The following is a 20,717-nucleotide window of genomic DNA, read 5'->3' on the forward strand; positions in this document are numbered from 1 at the left end:
CATCATGAGTCCTTTGGAACATTCTTGTTCCATTGGATTGGTGGGAAGAATCTAATCTATTACAGTTGGTCCACACATAGTGTTGATGATACTGTGTATAATGTTCTTCTGGTTCTGCTCATCTCACTCATTATCAGTTCATGCAAGTCTTTCCAGGTTTCTCTGAACTCCTTCTTCTTATTTTGTATTCTGCTTTTAAAGTGTGCTATCTCTCTTGGTCCATCAATCGGTGGATCACTCCAGTTACTGGAGGAACTGAATTCCATTCAACAAACATTTATTCAGTTTTTATCATATGCAAGGTATTATGCCAAATGAGGAGGATATAGCCAAAAAAATGGGAGTCCTGCTCAAAAGTCTTTGTGCTACTTTGTTGTATAGCCCCAAATTTAAACTCTACCTGGCATTTAAATCCTACAGTCTGGTTCCTACCTGCCTCACTTAATTCATAGTACTGGCCTTGATGTTAGATATGTTTTACACAGACAAATTCTCACTTGCTTCCTCACACTTGGCCTTCCATCTCCTCCCTCTGCTTTTGCACAAATTGTTCCTGCCCCCCCCCCCCCCGCCCCCAACAACTTCCTTGTCATCTCTGACTCTTGAAAATTACCACCTTGAATGTTCAGGTGTGTTCAAAAAAGTCCTTTTGGCTACGTGTAGAACAAGCTCAGCAGTCAACAGAAGAGTGGCTGCTTGATTATGGCACCCTCACCTGGGAGTCAGGACACTTGAATTGGGGACCTGCTGCTGCATTAACTATGTTACCTTAGGCAGGTCACCCACCCCATAACCTCAGTCCAGGGTCTGCACCTTGGTTTCCTACATGAAGAACATTCACAGAAGTTTGCAGAGTTTATAGTTTTATAGCAAATAATACGTGTTAGAGGTATAGAATAATACTAATAAAACCAAAATAAGTAAATGTCAAGGAAATAAACAACTCTAGGAAATTATAATAAATTTTCATCTTTTTTTGTTTTGTTTTGTTCTTTACTGAGTCAATCAAAGCAAAACAAATGCTATAAATTTTCTGCTCATATGTGACAACTTTCAGGTGACTGGGTGGGGGAAATTCACAGGTTCTTTTGGAGAATGGCTGGGGCTTGGTCCAGTTCTGAAATTAGGTCATTCCAATCCAGGGAATTTGAGGCCACTTTTTAGACAAGGGAAATCTATGTGTAAGTCCAGGGCCAGGAGAGATGAGCAACAAGCTGACCTAGGGTGGAAGAGAAGGAGGGTTTGCCAAGGCTGGCGTGCTGTCATTGTTCACTGAACTGCTACCATGTCTGGGCTGCTCCTATCTTTATGGAGCACCTCCCTCTCTCCCTTAGCTCTTGACTTCTAGGACAGCTGACTTTTGGGACAACTGGGCTACAACATCTTTCATTACAGTCCTTGTTCACTTTCATCAATCAATGTAGCAGGACAGGGTTAATATGAAAATATATTTTGGAGATAGAGAAAGGTTTTAGAAGTATTATAATCACTTGAACTTAACTATTCACAAATGAGTAATTTCACAAAAACACTGAAAACATTCCACCTTTGGTGGATCTTTTGAGTTAGAGGATATGATTAGAAAAGTCACGGTCAATGTCACACAGCTAGAGAGGGAAAGGAGGGGGAGAAAAAAGAGTGAGCAGCTAATGCCAAGCAAGGTACAGCTGCTACAGTGTAGAAGAGAAAGCAGCAGAGATACCCATACATTCACAGGATGAAAAATCTAAGAAGGAAGCCAATGACAAAAACCCATCAGTGGTAAGCAGGGTGGGCTAGAGATCCCAATTCAAAGAAACACACTTAACCTCATTTTACTGAGTATTATTACTGAAATATTACTGAAGCTTTGAGGGATGAGGCCTATGACTAGTGCGGTTTGCCTTATTTATAGGTATTAGGGTTGTTACTTGGATTTTCTTTTCTTTTATATGGGGATTGGGGGGCAGGGAAGGAGAGAAAATAATGCTTGCTATTTCCCATTAGTTGTGAGCTCCTTGAAGGCAAGGGACTATCTTTTGCTTCTTTTTGTAACCCAAGTGCTTAGCAGAGTGCCTGGCATATAGTAGGCACTTATTAAAGGTTTATTGACTGTCTGATTGTTAATTGAAAATATAAGTAAATAGGGGGCAACTAGGTGGTGCAATAGATAAAGCACTGGCCCTGGATTTAGGAGGACTTGAGTTCAAATCTGGCCTCAGACACTTGACACTAGCTGTGTGACTCTGGGTAAGTCACTTGACCCTCATTGTCCTGGGGGGGAAAAAGAAACATAAGTAAATTTAAAAACCATGAAAAAAATATGAGAAAATTTAATAGAGAATCAAAAAGTTTATCAGGAAATGTTGAGAGACAGCATGGGATAGTGGATAGAGAGCTGGACTTGGAGCAGAAAGACCTAGGTTCATGTCTTGCCTCTTAAAACATCTCATCTGTGTGACCCTGGCAAGTCACTGAACTTTCCTCTGCTCCAGGCATCACAATAAGATTTTTTGATACAATAGTTGTTGATTTGAATTGGTAGAAAGAATTTCATCGAGCTTCCTGCACCAATGAAATCACAGGTCCAGAACCCTAGACTAAGAAAAGGGAAAAATTAAAGGAATTGGCATCATTTAATACTTTAGATCAAAAGGAGAGGAATGATGTTATAATTTCAAGTGTTCCAAGGACATTTGCAGACATCACTTTTTTACATTTCTACTTTAGACTGATTATTAAGAAAAAAATTTTTTTTTGAGGGGCAATGGGGGTTAAGTGACTTGCCCCCAGGGACACACAGCTAGTAAGTGTCAAGTGTCTGAGGCCGAATTTGAACTCAGGTCCTCCTGAATCCGGGGCCGGTGCTTTATCCACTGCGCCACCTAGCCGCCCCAGAAAAAATTTTTTTAAAACTATACTGAGAGGGATAATGCCAGTGAGATATAAAGAATACTTTTATAGTAGTCCAAATTGTCAACTAGTGGAAGGAGTTACCAGAGGAGGGTGGGGAGTCTGCTTCTCTTCATATCTTAAAAATCTACTAGGTTTTAATTTGTCTAGAGCTGATGCATGTGTCCTAGTTGAAACTGGGAGCATGAACTCGATGACTTTCATGTTTCCCTCCTGGTCTTCTAATTTTTAGAAGTACTTTTTAGAATAATTCTATTTGGTATGCTCAATTTCCATCTCAGGGTCAAATATATTACAGAGACAGAGAGACAGAGCAATTCCTTTGGGAACAATAGAACCATTTAGGTACAGAAGAAACAAAAACTTAATAACTTACCAAGAATTATATTATGTTACTTAAAGCAGACACTCTATTTCATGATTTTGCTGATATCCATTTTAAGTTTTCAGAAGCTAATTATAGAATATAGATTGAGGAATCACAGGATTTATTTTTCTTCTTTCCCTTATACCAATCTCCTGTCCTAGTAAAACAACATTTTTCACTCCCAAATACTCCCATTTTAAGTGTATCACTTGATAGCATCATTCATCTTATTTAATGTACTACTAGGCCAAGTCTATTAAGGATGGACAGACTTCTTTTTTCTATCACAGGCATTCTTAGAATTATTAGGTACCAATGGATTATTCAACGTTTGCCTCAAATTTAGTGTTTAGCACTTAAGTTTTTTGTTTGTGAGGCAATAAGGCTTAAGTGACTTGCCCAGCCAGTAAGTGTCACATATCTGAGGCTGGATTTGAACTTGGGTCCTCCTGAATCACTGTGCCACCTAGCTGCCCCATTTAAGTTATTTTTTAAACAGCCTTCTAAATAAATACCTCAAGTAAAATAACCTCTAAGTGTAGTCTTATTCTTTCTCTTTCCTACCACACCCCATTCCCAAAGACAGATAAATAATGAATTAAAAGGATCATAATAATAACTTACATTTATGTAGTGCTTTAAATTTAAAAAAGGGTTTTTCTTACAACAATTCCATGAGGGATAATTATAGACTCCCATTCTCAGGAGAATTAAAAATTACAGATAATGTAAAGAGCAATGGAAAGACACCTGGGCTTGAGTAGGCTGAAGTATATTAATAATGATAATGCATGTGAGAAACCACTTGTGAGATACTGTTGAAGAAATTCCTATCTAGAAAAGGAGGCAGGTTGATCATATAATGAGAATGAGAGACAGCAGATTGGATAACTCCAAAGGGGGCAGATGGGCAAGTGGTACTAAAAGTGCAAAAGGAAGAACAAGATGGGCAGCTAGCTCCTCCATAGAGGATTTATGAGAAAACAAGCATAAGAAACCCATAGGACAAGAGAGCATGGAAAAGTGGAGATGTGCACTGGTGGAGGGAGCTCCAATACTGCTGTAATCATCAAATAATGCATTTCCTCCCCATTCTGGGCCAGTAGCCCTTTGAAAAACTTCTAAAAGTATTTATTTCAATATTGGTTATTTTCTTTTCTTATTTTTTAAAGATCCATGCCTGTGAGTTCATTACTATAGGGAACTCATAGCTTGGAAACCCCCAGTGAATGGGCAGCTTATCCAATAATATTCAATGTAAGAGACTTGCTTGGGCTCTCTGATAAGTGATATCTCCATGTGCCTTAGTCACATAGCCAGTATATTTCAGAGGCAGAATTTGATCTCAGGTCATATTGACTTCCAAGGTTGCCCCCCCCTTATTCACTAGACTGTTTTGTTTGTCAATTGTTTTGTAATTTGTTAAAATTTTTATCTTTATTATATTTGAGTTTTACCACTTCTTTAATCGTTCAGCAAATACTTAAGTGACTATTTGGGGAAGAATTTGTGAGATAAACATTCTTTCATGTAAATAATTCTTTACATGCATACATGTCTTTCTTGGTCTACTCTGCTTATGATGAAGCAGTGATTGGTATAGTCCTTTATACTTTGTGTATGAAGTCAGTGGTCTCTTGAGTGGTTTATTTCAAGAAACTAGAGTGAACAGTACATTTGGAAATACTGTGTCATCTTTTGGTCTGGGAAGCTCTGAAGAACCAGCTGTTGACTTGAAAGGCTTTCATTGTGACACAAAGGCTCTGTTGTATATGAGAGCAATGGATATCACACAGCAGAATATGTCTGTTTCCTCATCTATTTCTAAGATGTTCATTTAGGAGATAAGAACTTGGATCCATTGACTTACACATGACTCATATTGCCCAAGAATGGTTGGTTATGAGTGTTTTAAAGATAAGATTGCTGTCCATTTTAAAATGTCATTTTTCTTTTCTTCTTCCTTCTCTCTTAAAAATCATTACTAGGCCATATGGTTCAAGTGGCAGATTTAAGGAGTATTGACTTCAGGGATCAAAAGCACCATAAGTCTGTGCCTTAAAAAAAGTTGCATTCTTACTTTACATTAAATGTATTATAACTCAATTATTTATAAGATATTTGTACATTGTAGTAATTTATTATTATACAGGGCTTTGTACAGTAAAAGGTAGAATCCAAATCCTACATGGCTGTATCATAATATTCTTGAATAGAGTAAATTTATAGATATCATATGTTTAATAAATACCTTATGGTTGGGTTATCGTGGCTTCTAATCGTTTGGTTTTAGTGTTATCTAAATTTATTATTTATGGAATTGGTGGGTCACTGATATTTAAAATTCATGCTGTTACCTTGTTGGATAGTTTGTACTTAGCTTACAAGTGATAACTTATCATAATTTAAAAATTAAGTATCCATATGGAAATTTGGCTATGTGATACAATCAAGGACCATTATTTAATATGACCAACTCACTGATTTTGAGGTAAATTGGTGGTAAGAGACATTAAATGTTTCATTGCTGTTAAACCAAACTAAGATTTCATTGCTTTTATAGCACTCCCTACCTCTTCCCCATTTCCATGCTGAGTTTTTATGGGAAGTGTTTATATACAGAGACTTAACAATTTTAACTGATTTTACGGAAGTTTTCTTTGACTTGAGAGCCGTTCTAACGCTAGAAATTTTTATATTGCCCATGGAATGTGTATGTGATAGTCAGATTTTTTGAGGATTTAGAATTCTAGATCTGAAGGGCTAACCAGTGCTCTTTATTCCTCTCTCGCAGGTTGGAAAGGAAACTGTTCAGACTACCGAAGATCAGATTTTAAAGAGAGACATGCCGCCAGCATTTATTAAGTGAGTGACTAAAAGTTCTACTCTGGTCTAAATACTCTTGCTAAGTGGAAGCTTCAATCTTGGCATTCTTAGGAGGTAAAAATAATTGACCTAAGAAGCAAAAATTTCTTTCAGTAAGTCTTGTGTTGAAAATAGGAGTCATAACTTCTTTTGATTCTCAGGTTTGATTGCAGTCATTAACATTTTTACCATTCATGAGTTTCTGTGAGTTTGTTTTTCAGCTCAAACTATGCCAGAATCCCACTTGGTGTCATGAGTAAAACCTGAATCCTACACTAAGTGCTTTTGCAGATGGTCTGCTTTGTTGTAGACATATCTTAGGAAAGCTGACTGAAGCTCTGGAGACTGCAGAAGAGCTTTATATTGTTGGTTAACATTTGCCTTGTGACTCTAATTTGTAACATTCAGATTGTCTATTGTCCCATTGTAGACAAGACTTAAAAACAAGAGTGTATATGTCTTCTTCTACACTGTCGGACTTTAGTTCCGATTTCCCATGGGCTGTGGAGACAATACGCATTTTTCCAATAATTAAATAAGAATGATTTTTTTTTACTGAGAATAAATTATTTTTGCTTGTTTGAATGGGTCCTTCTGCAATATCATACTTAAGACTATTTAATTTCTGCAAGCTTTATTCTTCATGTGTTAGAAACTAAGATACAAAAATCATTGGTTTTTACTGAATTCTTTTTTTTTTTTTTTGGTGAGGCAGTCAGGGTTAAGTGGACTTGCCCAGGGTCACACAGCTAGTTAAGTGTCAAGTGTCAGAGGCCAGATTTGAACTCAGGTTCCTCCTGACTTCAGGGCTGGTGCTCTATCCACTGCACTATCTAGGTGCTCCTTTTTACTGGATTCTTTTGACATTCTGAACAGTGTTCTTTGGTTGGTCTCTTTAAAGAGATTTCTTTCTGTTCTAACATTTTATGATTCAATTTTTTTATGTGCTGTTCTGTCAGCTTAGTAACTTTTAAAAATGGTCCTTGGAGTCTAATAGATTGTAATTTAATTCAACTGAACAAGTATTGATTAAATACCTGTATATGCAGATCACTGTGCTGTGAAGTGATGAGGTGCTGGGGGGTGCTGGGAGGAGGATGTGAAGATGAATAAAACATAGTTCCTGCTCCCAAGGAGTTTATAATCTAGTGGGAGATGTGTACAGCATAGTCACAATACAGAGTAGAATGTGGTCATTCCACAGGAGAAATTGGAAAGTGTTATAAGAGACAGAAGGAGGAGGGATAGCTTACTTTTGACAGGGAAGGTATGTGTGTTGTGGGGGGCAAGGTGGAAGATTAAAGGAAGCTTCATGAAGGTGGTGGCATTCATTTTGCATCACATACCTTTCCATTGTACCCGGGGGGTGAGTCTATTTTAATTTAAATTAAATTAATTAAAGCAAATTAATTAACTAAATTAAAATTCTAAATCAATTAAATTTAAAGTACCTAAAGCAAAAGCTTGGTTTAAGAGACTTGCATTTTATCACCAAAATACTACAAATGCAGAAGCTGTTAGTAAACTGCCATACCGAGTGGTGGCTTATTTGCAGGCCTTTTGCAGAATTTAAAAATTGTTTGTACCCTAAAAATTCTCTGTGAAGTTATTCTGTATCTCTCTAATCATGTCATTGCTTTGAGGCAAAAATCTTGGCTCTTTTTGTCTATTGACATAAAGTTCCTATTTTGGCTTATTGGCTTTGGAAGCCTACATTGCTTCCAACCTAAAACACCTACAGGAGAATGGTCAGGGGGCTCAAAAGCCTGGAGATGGAAGTATCCCTTTGAGGTTGACAGATGTGTATATCTATGCCAAGAAATGACAGAAGGGATTGTTTCAGCAAACTTGGGGAGAGTTGTATCAACTGATGAGGAGTGGAGTGAGAAGAACCTAGGGAACAGTTTATGCAATTACACTAACAACAATGTAACAACTAACAGCCTGGAAAACTTTTAAGAACCTGATCAGGACAGCACATGTATATGCAGGATACCGAAACCATCATTTCAGGGAACTGATGGTGAATGATGATGATGAGAAGAAGTAGAAGAAGCCCTCCTGACAAAGAAAGTGAGGGACTCAAGAGGCAGGTTTGAGCCACATTTGTGAACTCGGCTGATGTGGGAATTTGTTTTGACTATTCATGATTGTGTGAAGGGTTTTGGTTTTGAATTTTTCAGTAGGTGGGGGAGGTTGGAAGAAGAGAAAATAAATCCTTATTAATTGAAAAAGAATAAAATTAATAAAGAAAAAATGCAAAGAAAACCATGTAAGATACTTAAAATCAGAACCCAAACTTGTATCATTCCTAATATTAGGGAAAGATTTATTTATTTTTTATTTTTTGGGTGAGGCAATGGCGCGTTAAGTGCTTGCCCAGGGTCCACAGCTAGTTAAGTGTCAAGTGTCTGAGACAAAATTTTGAACTCAGGTACTCTTGAATCTAGGGCTGGTTGCTCTATCTACCTAGCTGCCCCAAGAATTCTTTTTTAAAAAGAATCTGAAACTAGGGGCAGCTTAGGTGGATCAGAGATGGGACTTGAATCCAGGTCTTCCTGGCTTGGAGGCCAGCTTTCTGTCTACCATACCATACCTGTCTGGGTCTTATCTGCAAATAGATGATGATTCAACCGATAGGAGCTGATGAGGTCTCTCAGAGAGTGTAGAGAGAAAAGAAGATGGCCCAGGACAGAGACCTTAGGATGTGAAGGTGAATAAAAGTACGCCCGTAATGAGGAGTCATGATATGGATTGTACTTCAATAAGGCAGGCTATGGAATGGTCAGACAGGAGGAGAACCAAGAGAGAGGATAGTGTGAGCAACTGTCCCAGTGCAAGCAGAAAGGTCAGAAAAGATGAGGACAGAGAAAAGAGCCTTGGATTTGGAAATTAAGAGGTCATGGGGGGGGCAGCTAGGTGGGCGCAGTGGATAAAAGCACTGGCCTTGGATTCAGGAGTACCTGAGTTCAAATCCAGCCTCAGACACTTGACACTTAACTAGCTGTGTGACCCTGGGCAAGTCACTTAACCCCCATTGCCTTGCAAAAATTAAAAAAACAAAAAACAAACAAAAAAAGAGGTCATGGGATGGGGGGGGGGCAGCTAGATGGCACAGTGGATAAAGCACCAGCCCTGGATTCAGGAGGACCTGAGTTCAAATCTGGCCTCAGACACTTGACACTTAATAACTGTGTGACCCTGGGCAAGTCACTTAACCCTCACTGCCCTGCAAAAAAAAAAAAAAAGGTAACTTATAATAAAGTCAGAAACCAGGTTGCTGAGGGTTTTCAGGAGAGGGGAGCAAATAGAGACAGTATCACTACAGCAACAACTTCCTCACCAACTCACTTATCAGCTCTTGACCAAAGCAAACTTTCTTCAATGATCTCTTAATTGCTAAAGCCAAGGCATCATCCTTCCTTGACTTCTTCCCCATTAGAATGTAAGCTCCTTGAGGGCAGGGACTGGTTTTTTGCCTTTCTTTGTAGCCCCCAAGTCCTTAGCACTGTGTCTGGCACATAGTAGGCACTTCATACTTATTAACTTGCTGATTGACCATTTCCTCTTCCCATATGCTTTCTCTTCCTGTCACTGCTCTTTTTTGGTCCTCCTCTTACCTATCCTGACTCTTCTGCTCCTTCTCAGTCCTCCTTTGCTGGATCATCATCATCTTCCTCAGTGCTGCTCTGTATTAGCTACTCTTCTGTTTTCCTTCTGCACTCTCTCTTTTGATGATCCCGTTAGCTCCCATTGGTTCAGTCATCATCCTTATGGAGATGACCTACAGATCTTTTATACCAATCCTGACCTTTCTCCTAACCTCCAGGTTTGCATTACCTACTGCTTGTTGGGCATATTTTGCTTGATGTCCCATAGGCATCTCTAACATAACATGTCTAACAGAACATATTCTATTTTGCCCTGATTGTGTCCTTCCTCCAGACTTCTACTTCTTTTAGGAGCAACCACCATTTCCCATTTGTTCTGGTGGGCAGTCTTCTTGACTTCTTCTTGGCCTTTGGCACCCCTCCCTCAACATCCAAATACTTGCAAGTCTTTCAGTTCTACCTCCGTAATATCTTTTATGAGTCTTCTTGTCTCTGCCACTGTTTGTCAGATTTTCATGATCTCCCCTCTGGTCTACTGTGAGAGATTCCCAATTCATTTTTCTGCTTAGTCCCCTTCCTCTCTATTCCATTTTCCACATAACTGCTAATAAATAATCTTCCTAAGGCACAGGTCTGACTTGTGTAAAACATGACCTTTACTAAGGCTAAACTCTTCACATTGGGGCTCGCTACCAAAGTTTTACTTTTTATAGTCATCTTTCTCCCCCAGGTATGGCTCTAGCTGGTTCAGCTTCATTTGATCAGTAATTAATAAAATCCTTATTCAGACAAAAGCTGTCATCAACTTTCTTGTAATTATTATAAGAATTTATTATCTCTTCTACCAATTGTTTGCCAACAAAAAAGAGAGGAAGAAAGAAAGAAAAAGAAAACCTTCATGACAAACATAGTTCAGAAAAACAAAATCCCACATTGTCTGTATCCAAAAAATGTATGCCTCATTTTGCAAAATAAGTCTATAATGTTTCTGTGAAGAGGTGCAGATGTAGCATGCTTCATCTGTGGTCTTCCAGAGCTGTGGTTTATCATTGTTATTGGTTAGAATTAAAAAGCTTTTCAAATTGTTTTTCTCTGTAATGTCATTGTATAAATTATTCTCCTAGTTCTGTTAATTCTGCATCGGTTTATAAAGGTTTTTTCCTGTTTCCTCTCAAATTGTTCCATTTCACAATTATAATTAAATATCTCATTACATTACATATTATTTTTCTATTCCCCAGCAGGAGGACAACCCCTTAGTTTTCATTTTTTGCTACTATGAAAAAGAACTATATAATATTGTACAAATGGGGGACTTTTCATCTTTCTTTGGTCTCATTTGGGTATGGACCTAGTAGTGGTATTGCTGGGTCAAAGGGTATTGGGCAGTTTACTGACTTTTGGCCATAAATTTCAAGGTTGCTTTTCAGAATGGCTTAGATGAACTTATAGCTCCAGCAACAGTGCATAAATTTGCTTGTTTTCCCACAACCCCCTCAAAAATTTGTCATTTGTCTCTTTTGTCAATCATTTTAAGCCAATCTGGAGGTGTCAAGTAGAAATCTATCTATGGGTTATATTACATCTTTCACCTTTTTTTTTTTTTAAGTGAGGCATTGGGGTTAAGTGACTTGCCTAGGGTTACACAGCTAAGTGTTAAGTGTCTGAGGCCGGATTTGAACTCAGGTACGCCCTGACTCCAGGGCCGGTGCTCTATCCACTGTGCCACCTAGCTGCTCCTCTTTCACCTCTTTTTACCTTTTTTCCTCTGATTCAGATTTCATAGACCTCCTCCCATTTGCATCTCTGCTGTATTGCCTATATTCTCTTTATATAATCAGCAATCAAGTCTTATTAATTCTATCTCTACTTTCTTTCACATCCTTTTCACTTTTTCCTCCTTTTCCTTTCAGGTTTCATGATCTTTGTTCAGGTTTTCTCCCTCTCCTTTTTTCTTTTCGTCCCCCTCGTCCATCTCTCTCTCTTTCTACCCCTCCCTCCCTCTTCCTCTCCTCTCTCTCCTTCCACCCATCCTGCACATCTCTGCCAGAGTAATGAAGAGATATGATCACATTACTCAGTATTCAGAGCTGTTCAATGGCTCCTATTAACTTTAGAATAAAGTATAAATACTTCAGTTTCAAGATTTTCCAGTTTGGCTTCAGCCAGATCCACCATTTGTGTATCTCAGACAAGGCTTTATTATCCTGCTCCCTCTGGCTTTCCACTAAAGGCTTTGAAGTTTCACTCTATCCTACACAACTTGACTTATCATAAAAATAAATACTTAATCATAAAATAAATGCCACGGAGAAAAAAAGTTTTGTGGCATTACAAGTAAAAGGAATCTAAGGAAGGATCCCATGTCCCCTTGTATGTTGTGCTGTCAGTGTCCGGCCTCTAGCCCTGGCTCTAGTTGGAACCTGACATTCCGGTTTATTTCCAACAATTCTCCACATCAAATTTGCTCTTCCCCCAGCAGGCTCTTTATTCTCCACTTTCTTACTTGTTTTTTGTTCATGTTGGTCACTGGGCCTTAAATGTACCTCCTACCATCTCCTATTAAAACTACCCAGTCTTTAAGGCTAGCAAATTATATTACTATTCTAAACTGTAAAATGCTTTCATTTTTAGCCTCAATATTCCTCTAAACAGTGTCAGTTGATTCTTTCTTGAATTATTCTGGCTGTTTGATAAAGGATTTTACTGAATGTTTGGATTTATAGAGTATATCACTATTGAATGATGCCATACATAAGCTACATTTCCTAGTGACTGGCCTATTTCAGACTTCTAATTTTTGTTTATCTTTTAACACGATTACAATATAATTTTAAACCATCGTATTTCCATTCTTCAGTTGCTAAGAGAACCTTGTAACAGGATTAAAACATACTTGTTTTGGCTTTCTTTTAACTTGAAATAATAGCCAGTTTTCACATATCTTAGCTCCTGCTATTATCTTTTTCTTCTTTCAGTGAAATCATAGGTCCAAACTAAATAAACAAATTGAAATTAATTGTGGCGAAATTCACATTTTAAAATTCTCCTGTAGGTTCTTTTGTAAAAGACAAGGGAGTGTCTTTATTTAGAATTCATTCTCATGGCCCCTATAAGCACTGGCACTTAACTGTGTGCAGAAAGAATGTGCTGTACGTGTGTGTGTTTAATGTGAATCTGTGACCTTTTCTGTTACTGGTATAATAAAAGATACTGTCCCCAAATTCCTGTGGCCAAATTTTCCTTAAATATTCATTCATGTTTGACAGCTGCTTCTGCATTTTTTGACCTGGAGCAAGCTCTCAGGCTTTAAATAGTTCACCTTTGAGCTTTCCGCATTGAGCCCAGTTGGATGCCATTGCTTTTCACAAACTTCCCCAAATAAAACAATTTATGAAATCTTAAATATGATCTTCCCTCTGGTGAACTCTGAGTGATCTGAACAACTTGGAAAACATTTCTAAGTAGCTTGGTGATGAAGAAATCATTCCTGGCTTATTTCTTCTACTCTTCACTTTTAAAAAAGAACCTTTGGTGGAGATCTTTAATAATTAGGTTTTCAGAGCAAGGAGGCACAGAGACATTTGATTCCTTTGAAATTTAGAAGGACTTGGAGGAAGACTTCTAGGCTCATCAATTGATTGATCATGCAAAACAAGAAAAGTTGGAGAAAACTCACCATTGAGAGGCAAACACAAACTCAGATGAGGACAGTACTCCCAAATTGCCTCAGTGTGAAGCCTCAAGAAGGAATATGAATTGGTTTCAAGAACAAAAAAGCCTTCTTGGAAGAGCTCAAAAAGGATTTTAAAAATTAATTGAGAGAAATGGGGAGAGAAATGAAAGCAACACAAGAAAATTATGAAATTATGAAAAAAGAAATCAGCAGCTTGCAAAAGGAAGCACAAGATTGACTGAAGAAAACAATTCCTTAAAAAATTCATTTGGCCAAATGGAAAAAAAGTGCATAATCTCACTGAAGAAAACAATGCCTTAAAAATTAAAATGGCAGGGGGGAACAGCTAGGTGGCACAGTGGATAAAAGCCCTGGCCCTGGATTCAGGAGGACCTGAGTTCAAATCCGACCTCAGACACTTGACACTTAACTAGCTGTGTGACCCTGGGCATGTCACTTAACTCTTACTGGCCCCAACCCCCCCAAAACCCCTATTATTAATAATTTGGGGCAGCTAGGTGGTGAAGTGGATAGAGCACCAGCCCTGGAGTCAGGAGTACCTGAGTTCAAACCCGGCCTCAGACACTTAACACTTACTAGCTGTGTGACCCTGGGCAAGGTCACCTTAACCCCAATTGCCTCACAAAAAAAAAAATTAAAATTGAACAGTTGGAAGATAATGAATCCATGAGACACCAGGAATCAGTCAAGCAGAATCAAAAGAATGAAAAAATAGAAGAAAATGTGAAATACCTCATTGGAAAGACAACTGACCTGGAAAAACAGATCCAGGAGAGACAATCTGAGAATCATTGATTGTCTGAAAGTCATGAGGCAGAAAAAGAGTCTAGACACCATATTCCAGGAAATTATTAAGGAGAACTGCCTTGATATTATAGAATCAGAGGATAAGATTGTCTTTGAAAGAATCCACTGATCACCTCCTGAAAGAGACCCCAAAAGGAAAACTCCAGGGAATATTGTAGCCACATTCCAGAATTATCAGGTGAAGGAGAAAATACTCCAAGCAGCCAGAAAGAAGCAATTTAAATATCATGGAGCCACAGTCAGGATTGCTCAGGACCTGGCAGTTTCTACATTAAAGGATCACAAGGCTTGGAATATGATATTCAGGAAGGCAAAGGAGCTTGGATTGCAGCCAAGAATCTATTACCCAGCAAAACTAAGCATTCTCTTTTGGGGGAAAAGATGAAATTGGGGACTTTCAAGGTTTCCTGATGAAAAGACCAGAACTGAATAGAAAATTCAATCTTAACATACAAGACTCAAGAGAAGTTTAAAAGGTAAACAGGGGGGAAAAAGTTACTCAAAAAGGTTAAACTGTTTACATCCCTACACGGGAAAATAATACTTATAACTCTTGAGAACTGTATATGTATTTGGGCAGACAGAAGGATTATACACAGAGGATATAAATATAAATTGTCTTTGATGTGATGATACAAGGAAAATTAAGGGGTTAAAAAGGGAGTTTATAGAGAGAAGAGGAAAGGGGAGTTGGAATGGGGTAGAATTGCATCAATGAAGAGGTGAAAAAAACCTGTTACAATAGAAAGAAGGGGAGGGGTAAACATTGTTTCAACCCTACTCTCACTAGATTTGATTCAAAGAGGGAATAACATACGTTCATTTGGACAAAGCACTCTGTGTGTGTACAATATATAAAGTGTCTGTGTGGATATACATTATTATATACATGTGTATATATATACATATATGTTCCATTTTCATCTTCATAGGTCTTTGAGGTAGATAGTGTGGTTGGCCCAGTGTTTCTATTTTGCAGATGAGCAAACTGAGACACCAAGAATTTCAATGACTGGCTTGTGTTCACTCAGTTTCTAAATGGCAGAGCTAGAGTTTGCATATAGGTTTTCTGATTAAATTCAATGCTTTATCTACTGATTTCACAGGTGAGTTTATATTATAGAATGTTGTTTCTTTTTGTTGCCATTTCTTTCAGTTTGTCAGGATCAGATGTCTTCCCTGGTTGAAGCAGTTTCTAGGGGTTTTTTGTTGTTTGTTTGTTTTTTCATTATGGCTGTTGAGTTATATTGCTTAGACTTAGGAAATGGTGAGTTTATATGTCAATACCCATTCTTTTTTCATTTCTATTGTCAGTACCAACAGCTTGTTTATATCTTGTTAGAGTTGCCTCAGTTGCTTGCCATATATTTGAATTTTTTTTCTTATGGTTGGTTTTGATTTTGGCCATTTCTTTAATAAATCAATGGTTTGCTTGTATATAGACAGTTGATTTGTTACTATCAGCTAGTCAGCCAGTCATTTCCTGTGTAAGGGCAAAATTTAGTATGGGAAGAGTTAATTGGGCAGGCTCGCTGTAGTATTGGGGTAAGAAAAAGAAACAGCCTCTTTCCAAAACAAAACAGGTTTATTAATGGGAACACAAGTGAGATTAATAGAGCTAGGGTCAATGGGAAAGAATTTAAATCTCTGGGGTTAAAAAGGCCCCAGGCATCCTGAAACCTGCTCTAGCCTAGCTAGATCCAAAAGAGCTAGCTTTGCATAAAAAAACACAAACTCACCACCAACCTGAAATCTGTAGCTCTAATGAGAATTAGCTTGCAGTCTCTTCTGTTTTTGTCTGAAGATCAAACACCAACAGCTCCTCTGTCTACCTTCTTTCCTTCCCTGTCTCAGAACACTCTCTTCTCAGAATCTAACTGCCTCTAACTGTCTCTCCCACAGGAAGGGGCGGTTTCTTAGTCATGCTGAGTCTCCAGTTGGCTTAGCACACCCACATGGGCTGTCCCCATTATAATCTGGTGAGGCCCATGTGGGTGTGGGGGAGCTATTAGGGGAGGCTTAGTTACTTAGTTTCAATAAATGTTCCCTGTGGTAGAGTTCCTCTTGTTTGCTCAATTATCTCCCAAAGTACACACTCATCCTCTCTTAGGCTTTTCAAGCCTACATTTTTTTTTTTAGTCTGACTATAATGAAGCAAAGACAGGGCTATGAAAACCCCAAATCACAATTAATTCCTTACACCTGTATGTTAGAATAAGATTAACTTGAACTTTTGTGACATTATTCTTTATTCAGTGTGTCCAGTGTGTTCCAATTCTCCCCTTTCCCCACTCCACAGCTTTCTTTAAGTGAGTATTTAAAATATATGGGAAGGAGGTTTTTGTATAGACTACAGGCTGTTTGCCACTCTCCTTTCTTATTCCTGAACCATACTTTCACCAAATACATTTTTCAACATTTTCCCTTTGCAGTGAAGTAATTGAATATTGAATAACAACATGTTGATTTATTGTGGAGGGTACAATCAAGTTCTTTCTAGAATTCCTCTACTTCTCTATCCTTGGTAACAGATGTTTGTGTAAGCTGACCTTTTTGCAAATGCATATGCCGAGCCCTGTACTTATGATGGAGTGCCTCATGTTTCCTTTTGTCATTGGAAGCCCAGTAAAACCATCTCTATCAGCTTTTTGTTTGTCCTTCCTTCCTTTTATGTTCTGATTTCATTAATAGTGAGAATGTCCATATCAATAGAATTCGGATCCTCCTGTAGTATGTATGTTGGTTAGTCGCTAAATTAGGATTTCACATTGACAGTTCCCCCAGTAAAGCAAGCAGATATTCATTCATAGTCTGAAAATGGTGTGATTATTAGTGCCTTCTGCCTCCCCCTTTCTACCACTGGAGGGGGTCACACAAGAATGAGAATCATTTTGTATTTTTTTCTTTGTTTCATGGGTTGATGTGGCCAAATAATTTACCACTGAGTTTACTGATGAGGGCCTACACTGCTTCCTGCCCATCTTATGCTTTACTTTACTTAGACGCTTAAACCAGATCTGTCTTAAGAACTTGTTCTAGTTTGAAATGAATTATTTTGATGTAATTAGTGGTGGGTTTTTTGGTGGCTTTTGTTTTTTTGTTTATTTTTGTTTAGGTCTGTATCACCATGTACATGTCTTGGCAGGGAGAATGAGTTGTGCTCTTATGTGGTTTTGGATGCTTTCAGTATGACTCACTGCTTTTTTTTTTTTAATTTCTTTTTTTTTTTTTTTTTTGGTGAGGCAATGGGGGTTAAGTGACTTGCCCAGGGTCACACAGCTAGTAAGTGTCAAGTGTCTGAGACAGGATTTGAACTCAGGTACTCCTGACTCCAGGGCCGGTGCTCTATCCACTGCGCCACCTAGCTGCCCCTGACTCACTGCTTTTTAATTCTATTTCCAAGCGTACACATACAGGTCTTCCCACTATCACTGTTTGACATTAATAGAATGAGGCCTCTTTGCAGTGTACTGTACAGTTTGAACAAATCAAGAAGATATTCACTGATGAAGCCAATGGTACTTTTAAGTTTGAGAGCAAGTAGGCTGGAACATTTTGTTTTATTTGTTTTACATGTTACTGTCTGTCCTGTTGAATCTTGTGTTGTACACTTGCTACATGGTAAACTCACTCAAAGCCTATCAAGTGTATACATACACCATGTTCCCAATTACTTGTGGGCCTTGTTTCTACAAATTATAACTGTCTTAGTGACTAACTCTCCAGCCACCATTTCTGTGAATCATAACTGTGGGGGTGGCTCCAGCTCAGATTTCCAGATGACTAATAGGCCAAGATCTTTGACCTTTTTCAGAATGGCATCTTCTTCTGGAGTCAAGTATGTCGGTTGGTACTATAATACCAACAGTACGATTTAAGTGTTTCTGTTAAAATAAGAAGATAAATACTAACTGGGAAGGATACAGTGTCAGAAGACAAGAAGTAATTTCTATATGGCTTTGTTCACAGCTGTCCTGTGAGCTAGATCAGTGGTCTCAAACTCAAATAGAAAGAGGGCCTTGAAACTGTTCAGAAGGATTTCTGTCAACCGCATATTTACTTAGAAAACCACAAATTAATCTTAGGTTGTATGTTTATTTTCATTTTGACTCTTGTCCTGCCATTGGACTTTCGTGACTCAGGAAGAGAGTGAGACTGATGATTCTAGCAGCTCTGCCTCCCTTAAATCCAGTTTATGCACAGGTGTTAAACCTTTTCCAATGACAGTTTAATTTGGTTGGGCCATGCTCTATCCTTTAACTGGCTACTTAGCCCCTGGGCCTTAAGTGTGACACCTCTGAGCTACATAAAAAAGTACCATTATCACCATTTTACACCTGAAGAAAACAAGATTCTATGAGGTCTCTAAGGGTCATATCCAGGGTCCTACACTTCCATCTGACTTAGAACTCAGATTGGCTTCAGCACCAATGTTTTTTCTTATTTTATTCTGCTTTTCAATGAGAAAATATAATTTTATATTCAAATGGCTACTTTAGACTTTTAAGATATTTGTCTGTTATTTATCTTCTTTAAATTTGAGGTAGACATAATTGGTCTCCCTGCTTCATATTTCCCCTTTATAAGTCATTCTCCAGTCATCTGCTAAATTGATTCTCCTAAAGCACAGATCAGACTATGCTGCTACCCCATGAACTTCACTGGCTCCCACTTGCCTCTAGGATCAAATGTAAACTTTGTCAATTTAAGCCCTTTACAGCCTAGCCCCAGCCTATATTTCTGGCCTTATTATCAATGATTCCCCTTCATGTCCTTTACATGCCAGCCAAACTAGCCTTCTTGTTTTTCTCCCTGCTGCATGTGTCTGTGTGATGTGCACTGCTCCTCAGGCATGCAGGGAAAGTTCTCTCCCCACATCTCAACCTCTTGGAGTCTCTTGGTTTTTTTGTTTTGTTTTTTCCTCCTCAGAATTCAGCTTCAATACCACTATTTCCACAAAAACTTTTCTGAACCCCCATGCTACTTGTAGATTTCTTACATTGTATTTTTTTTTTGGTGTTGTTACTTAAATATGTATGTGTCTCACTTGAAAGACTCTGTGCTCATGGATAGCAGAGACAATTTCATTTTTGTCCCTGTAAGCCCAGTACCTGGCACATAGGTGCTTAAAAGATGCTCATTGGATGGTTGAAGATTACATATGAAATAGGGATTGAGAGGCATTTTGATCCAGTGTAAAGAGTGCTGGATTTAGAGTCATGGGACCTGGGTTCAAATTCTGGCTCTCTTGCTTACTGTCCATGAAAACCTTGGGGAAGCTTCTGAGCCTCACTTTCCTTATTTGTGAAATGAATGAAATAGTTGATCTCTAAGGCCTCTTCCATATCAACTCTATGATTCTGTCATCCTTCTGTCATTCTGAGTGGGTACAGGGTAATGAACTAGGTAGCCACTCATGATTGAAAAGGTTCATGGATTGACTGTTGACTGGTTGTGGATGTCTGAAAATCCATCAGAACTCCATTCCCAGAACTTCCTGCTCTCTGTAAGGGGCAACACAGTAAGCCTCATCAGTCATATATATATTTTAGCATGAATTAAATCATCAGATCCTTTCCAGAACTTGATCCCAGGTTTTGATAGAAAAGAAGACAGAAGCATTTGTTTCCAGAATTAGGAGGAGAAGGCTACAACAAGGGAAGAGAAGGCTGCTGAAAGACAAGATAGTGGCCCCCAAAGACAGATTTCACCCATTTAACAGTTTTGCCAAGAATGGTCCTGCTTGGAAGTGTTGGTAAGGCTAGTAGTTGGTAGGGCTAGTTGGAGTACAGGGTACATAACAGCAAGGAGAATTATCTCTTGCTCACACTTTTCCCCTCCTTCCCTCCCTTCTTTAATTCTGCCCTCCCCCTTGCCCAACAAAGTCTTGCTTTTAATTAAAAGCAGTATCTAAATGAGTAGTTATGATTGTTATGATGGTGTAAAGGGATAAGTATGCACGCTGACAGAATTTGTATAAAGAAGAGGTCCCAAAGTATGAATACCCTTTGTTCCTGGGAGTATTTGACTTCCATGGACTTAGATTTTGATAATGTTCCTCTCAGTAACACTTTTGTCTCTTACAAATATTTTTATGACAACATCTGTAATCTAACTGGATAGAAAATAAATTGTCAGTTTTGAGCTTCTTCTCTCCAATTGTTTACCTCAGATCCCTCCAACACTATTCCTTATTCTATCCTCCTTTGTTCCAGTCTTGAAGGAAGAGATTGCTTTTCTTGCCAAGACACGCCCCCCCATTTGTGCTTTTGATGTGAGCTAGAACTACCTCAGTGTCACAGGGGTCCCACCCTAGATACCAGCTTCCTACCCAGCCTAACAACTGGGCCATTTCTTTCTATCTTCTGCTCTTTCCTCTGGTCTCCACCTTCTATCCTTCAGTGATCATTCAGCCCATTTACCTATTAACCTTTTCATCAGGGTAGGGTCGGGGCAGACCCTTCTCTCTTTCTCTTTG

At 38.5% G+C, this 20,717-nt stretch overlaps 1 protein-coding gene across 4 annotated transcripts in view; it reads left to right on the forward strand.

Moving 5' to 3' along the window:
- Window positions 1–20,717, forward strand: part of VCL (vinculin) — a 118,282-nt gene that overhangs the window by 37,077 nt on the left and 60,488 nt on the right. For all 4 annotated transcript variants that reach the window (XM_043983335.1, XM_043983336.1, XM_043983337.1 and 1 more), the window contains exon 2: window positions 6,054–6,124. In XM_043983335.1, the coding sequence (XP_043839270.1) occupies window positions 6,054–6,124 (71 nt within the window). The remainder of the gene's footprint in view (window positions 1–6,053; window positions 6,125–20,717) is intronic.

The sequence above is a fragment of the Dromiciops gliroides genome, chromosome 2, assembly GCF_019393635.1.
Source record: "Dromiciops gliroides isolate mDroGli1 chromosome 2, mDroGli1.pri, whole genome shotgun sequence".
NCBI classification, from domain to species: domain Eukaryota; kingdom Metazoa; phylum Chordata; class Mammalia; order Microbiotheria; family Microbiotheriidae; genus Dromiciops; species Dromiciops gliroides.